The sequence below is a fragment of the Bombus huntii genome, chromosome 9, assembly GCF_024542735.1.
Source record: "Bombus huntii isolate Logan2020A chromosome 9, iyBomHunt1.1, whole genome shotgun sequence".
In the NCBI taxonomy this organism is placed as follows: Eukaryota; Metazoa; Arthropoda; class Insecta; order Hymenoptera; family Apidae; genus Bombus; species Bombus huntii.
The window spans coordinates 16,884,112-16,901,839 of record NC_066246.1 but is presented as its reverse complement, the minus strand read 5'-3'; the positions used below and the strand labels follow the sequence as shown (position 1 = coordinate 16,901,839).

The 17,728-nt window shown below is 34.6% G+C and overlaps 2 protein-coding genes across 3 annotated transcripts in view; one reads left to right on the top strand and one right to left on the bottom strand.

The window, feature by feature from the left end:
* Nucleotides 1-8,922: 8,922 nt before the first annotated feature.
* On the top strand, nt 8,923-13,719 carry LOC126869778 (peptidyl-alpha-hydroxyglycine alpha-amidating lyase 1-like). Of its 2 annotated transcripts, XM_050626726.1 has the most exons (6): nt 8,923-9,237; nt 9,519-9,558; nt 9,689-10,261; nt 10,341-10,754; nt 10,842-11,016; nt 12,291-13,719. In XM_050626726.1, exons 1-6 carry the CDS (start codon nt 9,139-9,141, stop codon nt 12,334-12,336), a joined length of 1,347 nt encoding a protein of 448 aa, XP_050482683.1. In that variant the 5' UTR covers nt 8,923-9,138; the 3' UTR covers nt 12,337-13,719. The 2 variants fall into 2 exon arrangements, with proteins under 2 accessions (XP_050482683.1, XP_050482682.1); XM_050626725.1 differs by lacking the exon at nt 12,291-13,719 and having other exon boundaries at nt 10,842-12,028.
* The window catches only part of LOC126869779 (homeobox protein orthopedia-like), a 29,858-nt gene continuing 24,827 nt past the window's right edge, over nt 12,698-17,728 (bottom strand). The window contains exon 6 of the mRNA XM_050626727.1: nt 12,698-17,354. Within this exon, the coding sequence (XP_050482684.1) occupies nt 17,026-17,354 (329 nt within the window). The 3' untranslated portion in view covers nt 12,698-17,025. The remainder of the gene's footprint in view (nt 17,355-17,728) is intronic.

Sequence of the window (17,728 nt, the reverse complement as noted above, 5' to 3'; positions counted from 1 at the left end):
TGAAAGCCGGAGTTGTATTTACATCGCTTCACTGGTTCGATGAACACTAACACAGCGCTTTGGACGAACACTACAAACGTATTCCTGAATGGCGAATATGATTGTGTAAACGAGAACAGATTTTTATAAAGTCCATTTATTTAAATAACATATTAAAAATTGTTAATTCTTCGTTAATATTTCTTGCCAATTTATCTCTTGATTTTCGCGTAAATTTGTGTTTATATTGATTATACACTTAAATTCAAAATACGGATAAATCGAAATTTTGATCTTTTAAAATTAATTAAATCATAAGTATAATTATTATTGAAATTGAAATCTACATTAACGCGACCAGCCGAGACCCTGTAGCTCGAGTCATCGTGCATCGTCGCAATTTTCATATTCCAAAGTGCTATGATGAAATTATTCCCATGTAAAAATGAATTTAGAATCAATTAGTAGTAATTAAAAGAATTATTAATAAGAAATATTTTTTAATGCTATGTGACTTCTTTACGACGAGATGTACCTCTCGTAGTCACAAGAATATAATAACCGAACAGTATACTTAATTCTTGTTACAAGTTGTTCGACGAGTTAGCTTGTGTTTATTTTATCGTTTCCGATATAAATGCTTTATAATGTAGTTCTTCTCAAAGTTATGCTATTTTCACAATATACAAAGTTGGATCTTTCTCTTCCCCTCTCACTCTTCGTAGTATAAAGGATATTTATATAAATTTTTTGTTCAGAATAATTTATTTACCCGTAGACAAACAGCGAAAATGTATCCCTAAATATGTATAATACCGAGATAGATTTATGTTTAGGTTTAGGTTTTGGTCTAGGCTTGCATTACGTTCAATTAAAAAATCCATTAATTATAATTATTACGTATAATCGTAATTTCTATATTTGTCATTTGTTAGATCATTAGATTACGTGCGCGACTTAAAATAAAAGATGTCAACGCTATAAAAAGTCCCGATGGTGTATCGAATGTGGCGAAAACAGCGATAATCGCGAATCTAATCATTTTGCCGGGCTCGGAGTGCTTCGGGATAAACAAAACGAGGAAAAGGACAAGGATTCTCGATTCGAATCGTCCTATGTTGGTTGTTTTGCCTCGAAGCATTGACATCGTTACGATGTAGGAAATTTAAAAGTAAACAAACTTCGGACAAAACAATATCGCCGCTACGTGCAACCATCAACCGGAGTCGAATTCAAACTTTCCGGTACTCCTCGGAATAAATAAACCAGTATAAATAAACAAACAGACTGTCCAAGTATTCCGTATTCAGTAGTCGGTATTCAATAATCATTACCTAGTATCCGTATATCGAGTAGGATCGAGCAAGCGACGATTAACTCTGTATTCTGTACTTGGAACGATTTTAAATACATCTGACTATATCAAGTACTAACTAGTTTCATCATTTGAAACAACATGTTTGATATCCACCACACAGAGAAAATCTTTATTCGGTAAAGCCGAAAAATAACTCGTTCGAATCTAGACGAAAAGCATAGAGAAATGTTTGTACAATACTCCATTATTCACCGCGGGTATTATTCGCTTCGAATGGAAGAGATACTGCCGCGAAACGTAATCAAACGTGGGACAAAGTATTTCGATGTCGAGAACGCGAATGACTATTTTCTTGAGATAGTTTCTCCGTCCTCGGTAGCAGGCTATTCCGCCTGTACGAAGGGTAAACGTATACATGATACGGTATCTCCCCTTAAAGTCAGACCAGATCCGGAATGCTCTGTGATTCGCTCGTCCTTAACCTTGCATAAGGATCAAGCAACTAGATTTAACAAACTTCTAACTTTAGGCAGCATATACCGGGCATACTGCCGGAACCGGTGGAACTGTAACCCGAGTTTCTAATACTATGTATTCTTTATTCAATACAATGAGATCGATACCGAAGAATAATTTTCGAAGACATGTCTTGCAGACATGCACGCAGTCTGTAAATATGAATTATATGAATTATGTTGTTATATATATTAGATGTGTTAAATAATTAACCTGATACGGCGTTTAGATTTGTATAATAGTGAAACATTTATACTTTTGTTTCGCATTACAGAGGTCGAACGGCCTGATATCCCACCCGTTGCATGATGACGAGACTCGGCAAGAACTTCTTCAGTGTATCCCTCGCGCGTCACAAAAATTGTATACGTATCGTCCTGGTGACGAGTAGTCTAATTTAGTGGCTTGTTCCAGCAGAGATGTTGCTACGCGTCCTAAGTACTTCCCTCCGTATTCTGTTTCCTATTCCATTAGTTAGATTTACTACGTTTCTTGATGCTACATCGCCCGATTGATTGATGTTTGTCCATCTGCTTCCGTGTTTTCGTCTTGCGTAATTAAGTGTAAATCTTAGGATGGTACGCAGAAAACCGGAGCTCACCTTTCAAGAGATGAAGGAGGAAGGGTTTTTAATGAGTATGCCGCGTATCACTTTAGGTGAATTCTCTCGCAAAAAAGGAACAAAAAAGAAAAAGTGGTGTGATTGACATCAAAAGAATAAAATACAAAAGGAGATCACTTTTAAACGACGAAGAGAGCGTCATTGATCTTAATATTCCTTATATTCAACCTCACAGCTGATAAATGAACTTTTTTTTTTACAAAATTTTTGGCTCAAATTCCATCTTAACCTTTCGCTCGAATCTCTCGTTCACATTCTTTTATTCCTAACTATATCTATACGCAACGCATTTTGTGAGAGAGACAACCCGTCTCGAGATGCGCCGAGCTGAGATAAAATGGAAAACATTTTTAGAGAAACGTTAAAACTCCGGTATTATCAACTGATCTCTTTGCATTTGATTTTACGATCAAAGGTGCGTTTTCGTTATGCTGCTCGATATTTAAAAAATATTAATAATATCACTTGTGCGGACTAATATTAATTAAATTAAACTAATATTATTCGTTCCTTTCGAGATATCGTGGATCTATTTCCTGTTCTCAGAAAACTCGTGTCTCCAAATATATATGAGGTTATTCTATTTCGCTTCTTTTTCGCCGCCAGGTGATAAACGTCAAACGATGGACAAAAATGTTAAAATGAAGAGCGATAAAAATTACTTGTTATAGTTCCCCCGTCTGGCCTTCAGTTGCGATGAGAAGATAAAACAAACGTTTTATTCGCGACTCTGTTAGCAAATAATTAACTCGAGTTCACTATTTATAAATCATTCTATGGAGAACGAAATATTAGGAAAATTATTCGGCGAGCGAAATGAATTAACATTTCCTTTTAATTATCGTTCCTTTTTAACCTATTGAGAAAAGAGTAGAGGAAATTCAATGGAACGCAACCGTACAAAATGGATTCTTTTATCGGCATGTTCCCTTAAAATAATGAATGGAAGCGAGATTTAAAGAAGACGTAGGAGGTAAGAGGACGAGCAGCAAATAGAAATCCCACGGTAATCTTAGCATGTTCTAGCTCAGTGACGTTATCTAACAGGATCGCTATTTCGCGCCTCGCTCTCGAATAATTTATTATTGCAGCACCTGTATAGCACGTGTTATCGATCGACGGTGCTGCATTTAACGTATATGGTCGAAGGGTACGATCCTGTTTTCTCAATTCGATATCGTCGATCCCATCGAAAACCCCGCTGACGCTCGATCTGTCGCATTTCCTTCCAATCTTCCTTCTCTCGTCGTCCCTTTTTATTCTCTAATTTCCCTACGAATTCGCGTGTTTTCATCGAAGAGAAAGAAAATTTGTAAAAATCTGTAAAAAAAAAAAAAATAAAAAAAAACGAAAATTCCACACGACGTGTGCGAAAAGGACGAAACGTAAGAAGACGCGAGAGAGAATAATACAGAAATGGAATTGTGCTTATCAGAATCTAAGCAAAGATTTGTTTCAGGTCCCAAATATTATACGCGTTTTGTACATTTTCGCTGTTTCAGTTTCCTTCAAAGGCATAAACATTGGCAGTCTATTTACGAGCAATAAATTATACAAAATCTGTCAATAGGAATGCTCTGATCGTCCTTGAATCTCTTGCAAGTTTAAGACGTTTAATGTAGCTAATTGTTTGTATATAATAGAAAAACTAACGATTATTCTTATACAATTGCTACTTCAATTTCATTATTCCACCACTTTTATGGAACAATTCGTACTCAACTTATTCGAAACCAATTGTGCCTTTTTCATTACCATCAACGAACTACTTTTGCTTTCCGCTTCTCTCTTTCTTTCCTCTATTCTTCGAGCATTTCCTCTTTTATCTTTATATCGTTACTGCATAACGTACGCAAAAGCACTAAATTGTTCCGTCGTTCTATTTCGTCGCAATCACAGTCACAAATGCTGACGGTTCCTTTATACGAATATTTTAACGAATGCGGCTCGTCTGATGTACGGGCCCGTGTACTGCTCTTTCCACGATGCTTTCTCTTTCCGATCCTTCTTCCACTTCGTCTCGTATCGCGCTTATTTTTGCATATTTCGAGAAAGAAAGGAGCAAACGTGCATAGGAATAAAGAAAGATGATTTCGAACGAGAAACAGAGAGAAAAGAGCAGAACCAGCGACGATTCTTTTAGCCCCACGACCGAAAGATTAAAAAGCATAAAACCGAAACTCGATAGGCGTGCAGATACCTGTGTGAACATCTGTCACAGATACGTACCGAACGACGCACGAGATTAAAGAATCTCGTTGCATCGTGAATCGCTTTCTTTTTCCTCTGTGGTATACTTTTCTTTTTTTCCGCGTTTCCAGCCCTTTTCCTTTTTCCGCTATATTTCTCGTTCTCTTTCTTCCTCTTTTTTTTTTTTCTTTTTTTGCCTTCTCCTCTTTTTAGATCTCATCTGACTATGAAAAATCAAGCAAGCGATTCGAGAACCATGGAATATTCGCCGTCTCGATCCCGAAGTGATAATAGCGAAGGCTTGCCAAGGTTTGTCGCAGTTCGATCGCGCGAATTTATGAAACGTGGAGAAGAATAGTCGTCGTCGCTTGTCATAAGAGCAACACCGCGAAATCGAGGATTCCGTTCGCGAGAATCGAGAGCGTGAAAAATTATTGCCAGTAATCGGCTTCGTTTCGTGACGAAAATCTTTTACTCAGCGAGATCTTTAAAGAAATCTCGGCACGTAATCGAAACGAAATCTGAATCGATTAAATAGTAATATACGATAGTAATATTCGAATATTTAATAACAGAGAAATCGAGAATTTTCTTCCGGTCTTGCGGAATTATTTGTGAGCTGAATTTATAGAATTAGTCGAAGCAGAGACCTAACCGTTAGCAAAGGAAGAAAAATCAAAGTAATACTCCGAGAAGAAGATAAAGGATTTTACCAAGTGGTTGTCAATTTTCTCTCTTCGACTACCTCGAAGAGGCCTGGAATCGTTGGACGTTAAGTACGATTCGCATCAGACACCACCAGCCATGTTCGCTTTCGTTTATTTTCGTTCGGCAATTGTGCTCGAACAACAATACAGAAATCACTGTCGTCTGCAGTGCAAGACGAGAAGAACGCGAAGGGTAGGACGTGTCGATTAGAACAAAATCGAATACGCAACCCTTCCAGTCGTGCGAAAGGATAAGCACCATTGTTAAGGGTTGATGGCCCTCGGTTGAGGCCGGATATAACGACAGAAGTGTCAAAATTCAAGGCTCTAGTGCGACCAGTATAATGGCACAATGGTGGAAAGTGAGCGTTCTTTTATACCAAATAAATAACTGGAAACCATGGATTTCTAGCGTACGAGCGGAGGAATTTATTGAATTCCTTGGAAGATTATTATATTTGAAGGTTGTAGAAAAAGAATGGTCTAGGCCAAAAATTTGTTGCGGATATTGCTGCCATAATATTTGAATAATACCTATCTTCGTAATTCTACTTTTTACTTTCACAAAATTTTGCCAACTTATCAGCTCCATTTAATAACGCTTTACATATTTGAGCCTAACAGGTCGTTTTCGTTATAAATCCTTCTGTTTAGTTATAGAGTGACATTAAAATCAGAAAATGCTTCTCTCCTATGGTATACTTATGTCGACTTTGTTGCAAAAACAGTGGAGAAGTTTCTAAAAAAAAGCATCATGTATCAAATTTGTAGACTTCTTCGATAATAGTAGCGTTCTAATAATCATAAGCTGGATTCACGATATAATGGAATCGATATTATAAAAAGAATGATCTATATCGTGGCTTATTGTCAAATGAAAATTAGTCGGTTTTGTCATGAAATTCACTGTATCGTTTAATTAGACGTAATTCCTCTGTGATGTAAGAATTATGGAATATGATAAGTGTTTCGTTTAAAAGAATTAAAATTTATTGAACTGATATTAAATTATGAAATACTTCTACTAAAGAGAGACAAACACGAACAAGGCGAATCTTTGTCATAAACATTTCAGTTGTTGAAAAAAAGAAACATAATCGATGAAGATAATATTATATGATATTGGAGAAAAGGTCGGCCGTTGTACTAATGGTAATGATTGAGAAATTCGAAATAAGTATATTTCTAGCGGTTAGCGTTTTATGTTGGTTGAAGGATTCTGACAACGCGATATATGATTCCGAGGAAGACCCCATTTGAAGAATATTGTTATCTGATTACTCGAGCGAGTAGTTCATTCGTCAGCTTGCCCTGGAGATCCATTAGACAGTCGCAATGATTCACAGTTTCGGACAATAAAACTTGGCAAGCCCTTTTGACTGTGAGATGTTAAGAATGGAACGTTTCATCGAAATAGCTGCCATAGGCGCGCAATATGTCTACGTCTAACGCGACAATGTAATACCAAGGATAAAAAAAGACCTTTGACTCGAATGCTTCGCGTCAGAACGATACGGAGAGGATCAACTGAGAAATATCAACGATACATTATAGCAGTGTACAAAGAGAAAACGTCCCGAGAGACGTGTACTTAGTTAAAAAGATTTTCATCTGGATACAGAAGGGGTGATAATTGCTAGAGAAAGTAAAATACAAACTAACCGCCTCTTGGTTTACATTAACCGCCTGTGGTTCTTAACAAGATGGTAAGATCGTTTGCGGCAATGGTTGGCGCGATAGGCAAGTTTCATTTATAAAACAGCGGGTATATATGTCATTTGAATGTAAGTTTTAAGATAACATTTAATTTGACAGATTGAATTTGTTTCACCGAACAATTAAAAATCCTAAATTAACAATGGGAAAGAAATTGCATCTGATCGTCAGTGTAGAATATATGTACTTAAATGTCAGAATAATTCAAATTCATTGTTCCCGGAATTGGATTATAAACATTATCTTACTGCCCCTCCTTTAGTTTACTTGCAACAGTTAGTCGATCTAATTAGTTAAAATTTCGAATTTTAATGAAATGCTTCAAAATTTGTAACAAACTCAAACGAGGTGTAGCCAATTTGCGGCTAGAACTTTTGATAAAGTTGTGGTAAAATGGATTTAGAGTGGAGTATTGGAATGATGGAATATAAAAGTCTGGAATGAATAAAAGTAGAAACTAAAATTAAAAACTATTTCTACAGGTTTCGTTTCCATTTTCTGCTTTATCTTTGCCTTACGTTCACTTTCTCGCTCCCCTTTTTTTCCTTTCCACTTTCCGTATTTCCTTCCGTCTCGTTCTTTTTTATTCCCTATCCTCCCCCTTTTATCCCTTTTATGAAAGATATGAATTTAAATTTATTCGACGTTCCGACAAGGGTGGCAATGGAACAAGTAATGCCTTGCAGCGGAGAATAACCAAAATAAAAAGCAAAGAAGTAAAATGTAGGTACAGTTGAAGAGTATCGTTACCGACATAGGTGCAACGCAAGTCGTTGATCAATGAATTAACTAAAGAAAATCGTTTTGAGAATGTTTTGAACGATATGTATTTCAGGGAAAAATACCATAGATGCTTTGTAGAAGCGTTCTTATTGTTTTGTAAAGGACTGTAAATTGTAAGAGGTCGGAATATTAACAGGAACAATTAAAAAGTAAAAATTGAGATATTTAAAAGCAAATTTTATTTTTTAAAGAAAATACGTTAGCATATTTCATAATAACATATTTTTTCAGTTTTATTTATGATTAACAAACTTACACGCTTGTACTAAATTGGACTGTATCCGAAATCTGTATTGATTCTCGGAGAAAAATTGTTTTCAATCCAAAGCAGATTGTATACACGTGGGCCATACATTCAGGTTAATTTCCATTTAATTATTTAAAATTAAAATGTATACCGCAACCGACGATAATTCAATTTTATTCTTATAACACTTTCCAAAATTTCCAATTTACGAACAATCACGTGCTTCAAAAGATTTGTAATTCTGTTTCAATTCAATTTTATCGGTTGCTTTAGTAAAAAGTTTATTGATAGTTAAAGTGTACAAATAATTAGCAATTTATTTATATTTTGCAATTCATATTGTTATACATATATATAAATTATCAATGCTTTAATTAATGACTGGCGTGAGATAAAAATATTTAAATTAGTTTCAATTCGTTATCTATATTGTTTCTTATTGTTCTTGTCGATATTCGTTATATGTGTCTATAATTTCAAATGTAAAAATAAAAATTCGATATTATATATCGAGTCTTTTTCCAATCATTTATCAATTATTCAATTATTGTTTACGCATTGAAAATAACAGATACGTAAATAGGTGTCGCCAATCTTCGCAGGAAATAATCAATATATTATGTACTGACGCGGAAGTAAAGTTTCAAAAAATATCTTTCACGAACATCAGTTGTCTTAGTTTTTTAGGTGTATTTTATATGCATATTAGTATGTTGTTACGACTAAAAAATATGTTCACATGCATTTCTAATGGAAATAATATAAAAATTCCGTATAAATTAACAAATCTCTCTTATAGGTGTGTAATCGTTTATTACATGTATCCCGACGAGTTGCCACCAGATGGCTATTCGTGTTTCCTGTTGCGTACGTGAGTAACCGTAACGCGTGGCGTGGTGTGAAAAGGCTTTATAAATTTGACAAAATTCATATCTCTGCTTAATTATTAATTTCTTATGATTGTGTTTTGCTACGTGATCAACATTTAGACCCATAATACATAGCAATTTTAATAAAATATATTTAGAATACGGGAATCTAATGATCGTGTCGTTAAAAAATGGTGCATTTACTATATGACATTGCCTGTTGCATTTCAGTATTATTTACTTATTTATGTCTTGCCGAAGCGAATTATGAGTTTTATCCGTACTTGGAGGTAAATAAAACAGATGTATGCGAAATAATTAAAGATTTGATTGATACGAGGTTTAAAAAGTGCTGTGCTATGGAATAACAGGTTCAAAATTGTTTATTGTATTAATATAGAATCGTATATAGCAATTTAAATTCTAATAAAATTGATTACTTTTTAATTGTATTGATGCTTTAAAGAAGTTCAGCGCCTTTGAAACAAAGACATAGCACATTCTATTCCGTTTAATAAACGGATATATACTTTTATGTTTTATAATTAATTCAATTAATTTAATGTTACAGCGTGGAACAAGTTATTCGGGCAAGAACAAATCTGACTATGGTGAGTATTTAGAGTTCTCCGATAATGATAAAGTTTCAGATACACTTGCTAAAGGTTAATAAAATATTTATCAAAGTAAGATTTAAAATATCATATATATTATATGTATTGAGTTTCTTCATATATTCAGGTATTGAATGGAATCCTCAATGGCCCAAGAATATCGAATATATGGGCCAGTTATCAGCAGTCTCTATAGATCCAAATGGAAACGTTGCGATATTTCATAGAGGATCCAGAGTATGGGGCTCGACTACATTTAATATTCAAAATATATTTAATAAAGAAGAAGGCCCAATTCGGGAAAACACCGTAGTTTTGTTAAATAAAGTTGGAGAAAGGATATTAGAATGGGGTGCATACAAATTTTATTTACCGCATGGTTTGACGATAGACATGCATGGAAATTATTGGATTACCGATGTAGCTCTACATCAGGTACTTAAATTTGATGCTAAAGATATAGAAATGATGAAAGATTTACCAAGTTCGAGAAAAAGACAATACAATCAAGAAAAGCATTTAAGACCTTCGTTGATTCTTGGAGAAGCTTTTGTGCCTGGTAATGATGATAAACGGTTTTGCAAACCAACAGCAGTTGCTGTAGAAAATAATGGTGACTTTTTTGTTAGCGATGGTTACTGTAATGCTAGAATTCTGAAATTCAATGCTAAAGGAGAAAGAATTCTACACTGGGGCCGCGGTAGGTACATGCATTTTATATGAAAATTAACTATTTAGATTGAATTATAATATAGTCTATAATATACTTTACTTTATAGAAAGCATATATGGACAAACTCCTCTACAAAATACATTTAACGTACCCCATGCTTTAGCACTTGCCAGTGAACTGAACTTACTTTTTGTTGCTGATAGAGAAAATGGCAGAATTGTATCTTTTTATGCAACTAATGGAACTTTCCACAAAGAGTACAAGAATCCTAACATTATTGGTCCATATATATATAGCGTAGCATATGCCAAAGAAAAACTTCATTTGATTAATGGTCCTACTACACGTTCCAATATACGTGTCCGAGGAATTGTTCTGGATGTAAATTCAGGAGATATATTATACAAATTTGGTCCAAGACTAGATATGAATAGTCCACATGATATAGCTGTATCTGAGAATGGTACAGAAATATATGTTGTGGAATTAAATAGATATATTCCTTACAGATTTTCACTGAGTAAGATTTTAAATCATTGAAGTATAAGAATAAAACCTATTTGCTTTGTATTTCTTTAACGAAACATGTATAACGTTTTTTTTGCAGAATTACGATCTGAATTGCTGTCACCTTTAGCCTTATCTATTCTTGAAAACATGAATGGAGTTGTTACAACAGAAAAAATAGTCATAACTGTTATTGTTCTAGCAGCCGTTGTTCTTGGCTTCTGTATGGTAGTACTTGCACTTTTTTTGAGGGCTCAAGAACCAGATGATGAGAAGTATGAATATAAATTATCTCCAGCTGAAATGTCAAAACTATTCGACTAAGAATAATGATTTTGAGTTATTAAATAATAGCTGTGCATGTATGTTAATTAGTTTGCCGAAATGAGGCGTTTAGTAGTAGTTCTATCGAAAGTAGTTAACTTTGTAACAGTATTAAAAGAAATTTGGTAAAATGCCACATACTTAGAAATTAAAAAGGAAAGGTTGAAGGTTAATATCTACAAACAATTGCAACTTAATTTCTCTTTTATATTTTAACATTCTCGCTGCAGTAAGTTTTAACAATCTTCTGTACTGGCTGCGCATACATTTTATTATTTTATTTAAAATAGCATATTTATGGAAAACAAAATTGCTAAATACCAGGTGTATGCAGTATAGAGTTGTTAATGCATTATATTGTGCTTTGGAAACTATGCCAGTACAAGAATGCTGTATATAAATGCATAATTTAGTGGTTAGATGAACAAACACTGTTTTAATTCTTGTTTTTACTCTAATCACATTTGATTTATACAAATGTATTAATATTTATCCCATCTATTCTGCAAAGGAGCAGTTCCATTTTTCATATTTTTCTATAAGAAATGATTAACATTTGTCATAAATTATTATTAATTACTTAAAGTTTGTTCACTTAGCATTGCACTCCATTTGACTTCCATTTACACTATAGAATGTTCAGCAAACTAACATGTAAATACTGATTAACATTTTCTATGATCGCACAAATGTATAAATATTTTTCATTTACAGTCTTATTATTGAATCTTCTATTATGTCAAATCGAAGTGTAATGAATTTACACGCCAAATTGAATCTCAGCTTTGTTTTTTTTTTTTTATGTCTTTTATACACGTGTTCGATTTTGAAAAGCTGCATTTTTTCTTTTCTACCTCTTGTATGTGATCATTTATTTATTTTGAATATCCGTATCTTGTAAGAGAAAATATACATGTTTTCATCTCAACAACGTTTTCCGTTATTCCCCCCCCCCCCTACCCATTATCCTACTTGAATAACTTTCAACAGATTGTGTAAGTATTGGACAGTATATAGTGCACGATGCTTAAAAATATATAGAGTGGTTAGATTTCGACGTTATTTCGCTCCATCTATATAATGCATTTTTGTTTGAAATTCTAAATCAAGTCAGACTTGGAAATAACGGTAAACGATTGTGACGCCATTACTATCAAGTGCGAGTAAAACGAAATAATCGATTATTTTCCAGAAATGTTCTAATGCCGTTTATTTTTATAAACAGGATGTTTGTTAATAAAACGAATGCGCTGGGTGGCCGAGAGGCGTGAAAACTATAAACTCCTAAATCTCTTGGAAAACAGAAGAGGCAAGTGTTTCAAGACAACGGAGAAACGACCAAATCCGCGAGATTTTAATAAATTGAACAGGGAACCAGAAGCCTCGGAGGATGAATATCCGGATAATAGTTTTACGAGAATCATTTAATAGCGTTTAAAATTTTTAACGTATCAAGCATATGATTTCAACGACGTACGTCTATTTTAAAAAAACGTGCAGTCTTACCTTCCAATTTAAGCTTTTTACATGTAGATTTGAATCTGGATCTCCATGATGCTAATTTTACGAACTATGATGTTCAAGTTGCGAGATCTTCCAATTAATGCCTCACGATTGTTGCCTTTTCACATAAGGTCACTTATTATCACTCACTGAGTTAAGTATACGTGATTGTTTTTATTATATTGTTTAAGAAAGTATCGAATTCGTTACTTAAGACTTTGTCGTTGACCGGTACCGACTCCCGCCACTACGCATTAACTAAATCCAACTGAAATTATGACAGCCCAAAGTAGACAACCGCGCGATTATTCGAATCTGCTATATCCCTAGCATGGGGATAATCGTGTATTACAGTCTACTCGATTCGATTTTATAGACATTATTATTCCTGCGTGTTTTAGATAATAATTACACTCGAAGAAGTATTAAAACGTTTCTCCCATATTTGAGAAACGAGATATATTGAAATACGATATATATGTGTGTGTTATCAATATTCGAACCAAACCGCGCTTATACTTTATCGAATATTCAATTTGATAGATATCTATATTGTCTTTCACTACTGTGCAATTCGTGTTTCCAAAGAACTGCCGATATTTTAGATTTTGTATTTCTTTTTAGGAGATTTATTTGATTTAGTTTAATATTTACACTAGCTTTTACATTAATTTATAATAATAAATTTTGTAAATGGTAAAAATAAGAGTTGAAATTTTCCTATAAAGATATGTAAGAGACGAGGTGCTATTTGAAGCTTTAAAGATTAAAGATTTTATTGTTATCTTGAACACATTTGATATTGTGACAAACTATTTTTTATAATGTTAGAATTAACAGCCAATACATAACAAATGCAAAATATCCTGTTTATGCAAAATAGGGTAAAAGATCAATATATATAATGTATGTTCAAAATTTATATAAATAATTAACTTAAAAAATATTTATCGCAACATTATAACATACCTGATAATGATGGCCTTGCAAATAACACCTAAAAAGTGACCAAACTTAAGTTGTACGTATTAAATGTCAATAACTATATATATTTACAAATTATACTATTATGTAACTATACATTACAAATTATTGACATATCCCTTTAAAAAAGGTATACGAAAAACGGTATAAATATATAATTATTTTAATTTATAATTATTATTATATCCATGTCCAAAAATGTTGTATTTAATCAATATCAACAAATTACCACTTACTCAAATGTGTTCGACAAAGACAGTATTTTTCTAGTACCTGAGACTGTGTATTTTAGTACTTTTAAATGTACCGATACTTACAATGTTTATAAATAACTTACTTTATATTTCTTCTTTTCTATTTTCTGTCAATCTCTATATTTCTCTTATATCCTGTGAACATTTTCATGTGCTATTGCCACAAACGTAATGTATGTATCCATGAATATTAAAATGTATATTTTCAAATAAAAACGGTGTTTGTATTATAAAGTTAAGTATTCTAGTACAAATTTGTTAGATTATTGCTCAGGGTTCTATCAGCAAAGTTATTAAAGATATATAAGAATTCTGATTTTTTGATAATGATTTATTTTACACACTTAGTTGTCTTCTATACACAACTATACAACGATAAAAATTAAAATTTTTCTATTTATCACTAATTAGGGTCATTGACGATAATGATTTGTGTTAAAGATGCATAAAGTCAGTCCATTCTTTTGCGACACGTTCTATCAAATATATTTCATTGCTTGTAAACTGTACGGGCCAAGAAAAAAGGAGAACGTTCACGCGAAATACGCAATCAATCATATCGTTGTAAAATATTCATGCAATTTAATTCAATCGCCAGCAAGCACGATACTTTGACAGACTCGATCTTCGTAAAATCGCTTTATGCACGCACGCACGCAGCCGATAAATAAATATTATATCTTTCGTACTATTCAACGAGAGACATAACGCAATTTCGCGAGACACTTTGTAAATGTCTTGTATACGCAGGTGTTTCATTTTATTTAAATACGTATAAAAACGTCCAAATCGGAAGGTGTGTAGAAAATATTCCGTGGAGAAAAACAAACGAGCGACAAGAGAAGAGGAAAGAAAAGAATCGCTAAGATCAGTTCGAGTATAGGTTATTTCATCCCGAACACAAATCGTACCAGCAGGATGAAATTCCGAAAAGACGTCGTCCCGCAGCTATACCGTTATTTTTTTTTTCTTTTTTTGTACATTAAAAATCGTATACGTTTCGTAGTAATACACTGACAACTGCATATCGTTCATTTCATATTTATCACTAAGTTTTACCTATGACTACCATAAATTCGTAACTAGAATAATCGACGTTCGTCGTCACTCGCGATCACTAATGTGGTACCGCTTATTCTTCTTGCAATATCATGTACACGGCTCGTCGCTGTCGAAAAAAATGCAACAGCGAGCCTAAAATATCACAATGTCCAAGTATACTTGCGTACGTTCGTTCGTAAATGTGATGTCGTGTTCGCTTACAATATTCAATTATTATTAATTGTTAGACGTATACTCTATTTACAAAACTTACGCTCCGGTGTACAACAACAGAAACAATCTATAGTTTGCAGCGTTCTAGGATAGTAAATCGGGAAATGCAATACGCGTAAGTGCTAACTTGCATTTTAGTTTACTCAAAGTATTGTTCTTTTCATGCAAGAGTCAACGTTACACACACACATACTGTATTTTTGGAGCAAGTGAAATTCCTTGTTTAATACACGTTGCCTTTTCTCCAGCATTTACTTACATTTCGACGTTCGATTTCAAGAATGAAACCTGTCTGCGTTGAAAATATAAAGAGAACAGAGAAAGGTTAGCTTCGTCCCTTTTTGCGTATTCAACATATACAAATTATTGGTTTTAATTGTTAAAGCTTAAAGCGATCGTTGCACAGGCTCCTTCCTTGTTATTTCGCTGGTAATAAAATCAAGTTTGGGTGAAGCGGGTTTGCGGAAAATTATAAGAAAGTACTGTTGCTTTGGTTTTTAAAAGTAGGTTAGGGCACCGTAAGCCAACGGAACTAGATTTCTGCAGAAAGTTATCGGTGATATCGCTAAATTTAATAGTAATAATTATAATCGATCATAGTTGTTACGTCAATCTTTTTACTATATTTACAATGCCATACGTAATGCTATAATAACTCGTCGTATACTTTTTCATTACACCGTGCCACGGCGCGAGAATTTATTATTTATGATTCGCAAGATTTCTTCGAAATGGGATGTAAAGCGATATTTCGTAACGTTTAAATAAACTCTCGTTCATACAACTGATTTAAATTTCCACCAAATTAATCGATTGATTTACCTATAAGTAATTCGCGAGGAAGTAAACGAAGTAAACGTTACATACAGTTGTAAAATATCGATAAAATCAAACACATCCGTTTCAACTATAACACACAATGATAGAATTATTGGTATACAAAGTTTAAATTTGCAATTAGCCATGTTAGAAATGCATGGAACGTAGCAAATCGTCCGATGAGTATCCGTGATAAAGTTAATACGTGTATACTATATGAAGTGATCACTGCATTTTCTCAGCGTTGCACAGCTTCAGTATGACACGAATTCTCTCAAAGAAGTCACTAGTACGTTACAACTTTAATTAACGAAGCCTTTTTCTCTTAGTTGCTCACGCGTTTGACATCATTCATCTTTCGAGTACCTTGGCGATGTTTATTCATACTTGTTCAGTCCAACGACTCACTTTTCTCAAATATCACGATCACACGTATGGTTGTCAGAAGAAACGGACATCGGCATCACCGCTGAAATTTTACAGTCGCTTGAATCCTATTCACGATTGCAAATTGACCCAGCCAAGCAAGAATAAAACAAATATTAAGAGTACGTGTCTTCTATAACCATCATAGAGACAACTAAAATTCGTTGTTGTTGACTTAGTTTCTAACAGTGACAAACTTTCTATACATGTCCATTGTGTAACTTGAATTTATCATTTTGTCACGGTCAGTCCAGTAACGTAACATCAAAATCCTTCAGCCAACTTCTTCCTTTCCTCCTCCTTTTTCTTTCTTTTCTTCTCCTTCTTCTTTAGTCATACATAACTCGAGAACAAAAATAACGTAACAACGAATACTTATTATCATCGGGACCACCTCAATAGACAGAATCCGGCGCTACGACGCTGTCCATCGTTGCAATCGCTAAAAATCGGAATCGTACACCTGTCGTGGCGAACAGAGATGCATGCTTTCCGAGCGACGATAACGAGGAGCAGAGAGAGAGAGAGAGAGAGAGAGAAACATCCTGGAGAAACATCCTGTGTCCTTCCCTCTTGTTGCGCGTTACTTCGACCCATCTACCCTGCACGTTGACCGTTCGGAACCATCCACGAAGGGAATCCTTGAAACATTTCCCCGATAGGATTTATCGTCGAGTTAATGGTGAAACTGGCAGGGCCTCAGTAAACGGAATTGTACTCCATGTCCTGGGCATACTGAGGAGGTCCTGCGGGTGGTGGCGGTGGCTGTGGACTGTATTGCTGCGACGCATCCGAGGCACGACGCCTAAGCGCTGCGATGCTGTGGGCGCCTCTCCAATCCGACGCCTCGGTTGCGTTCACGTCGGCAGCCACGCAGGAAACACCGCCGCCACCGCCTCCACTGCCGGAAGTCGTTCCAGGCGAGCCCTGGCCGCAGTTCAAGGCCGATCCTAACCCGCCACCCTGACCACCGCCCACGCTGGATCCTCCTGGCGGCGAGCCCCGGGACGCTGACACGTGAACACCCCCTGAAAGTTGCAATATCATGTTTCCAAGTGTCTGTTTTCATCTGTGTTTCTTTCATTTACGAACAAGACCCGATGCAATAAGACGCAGACTGTAGGAGAAGAACGTGATACATGCACAAGTCATATCTTTTTCTTATGAGAATAATTGAAAAATAACGGAACGACATTGCACATTTGCACATTTAGAATAAAATTCTTGTATTATTATATAATTATATATAATGATATAAGAAGAAACAAAAATGTGGCTTAGGTATGAATCAGGTTCTTCCTTTGCAGTCTTCATACGACATATTGTATATGTGTACCTGTACGATTGTCACATATCTGGCGGTGAAGGTTATTGTGTCGCTACGTGTGCATTATTCATTGCT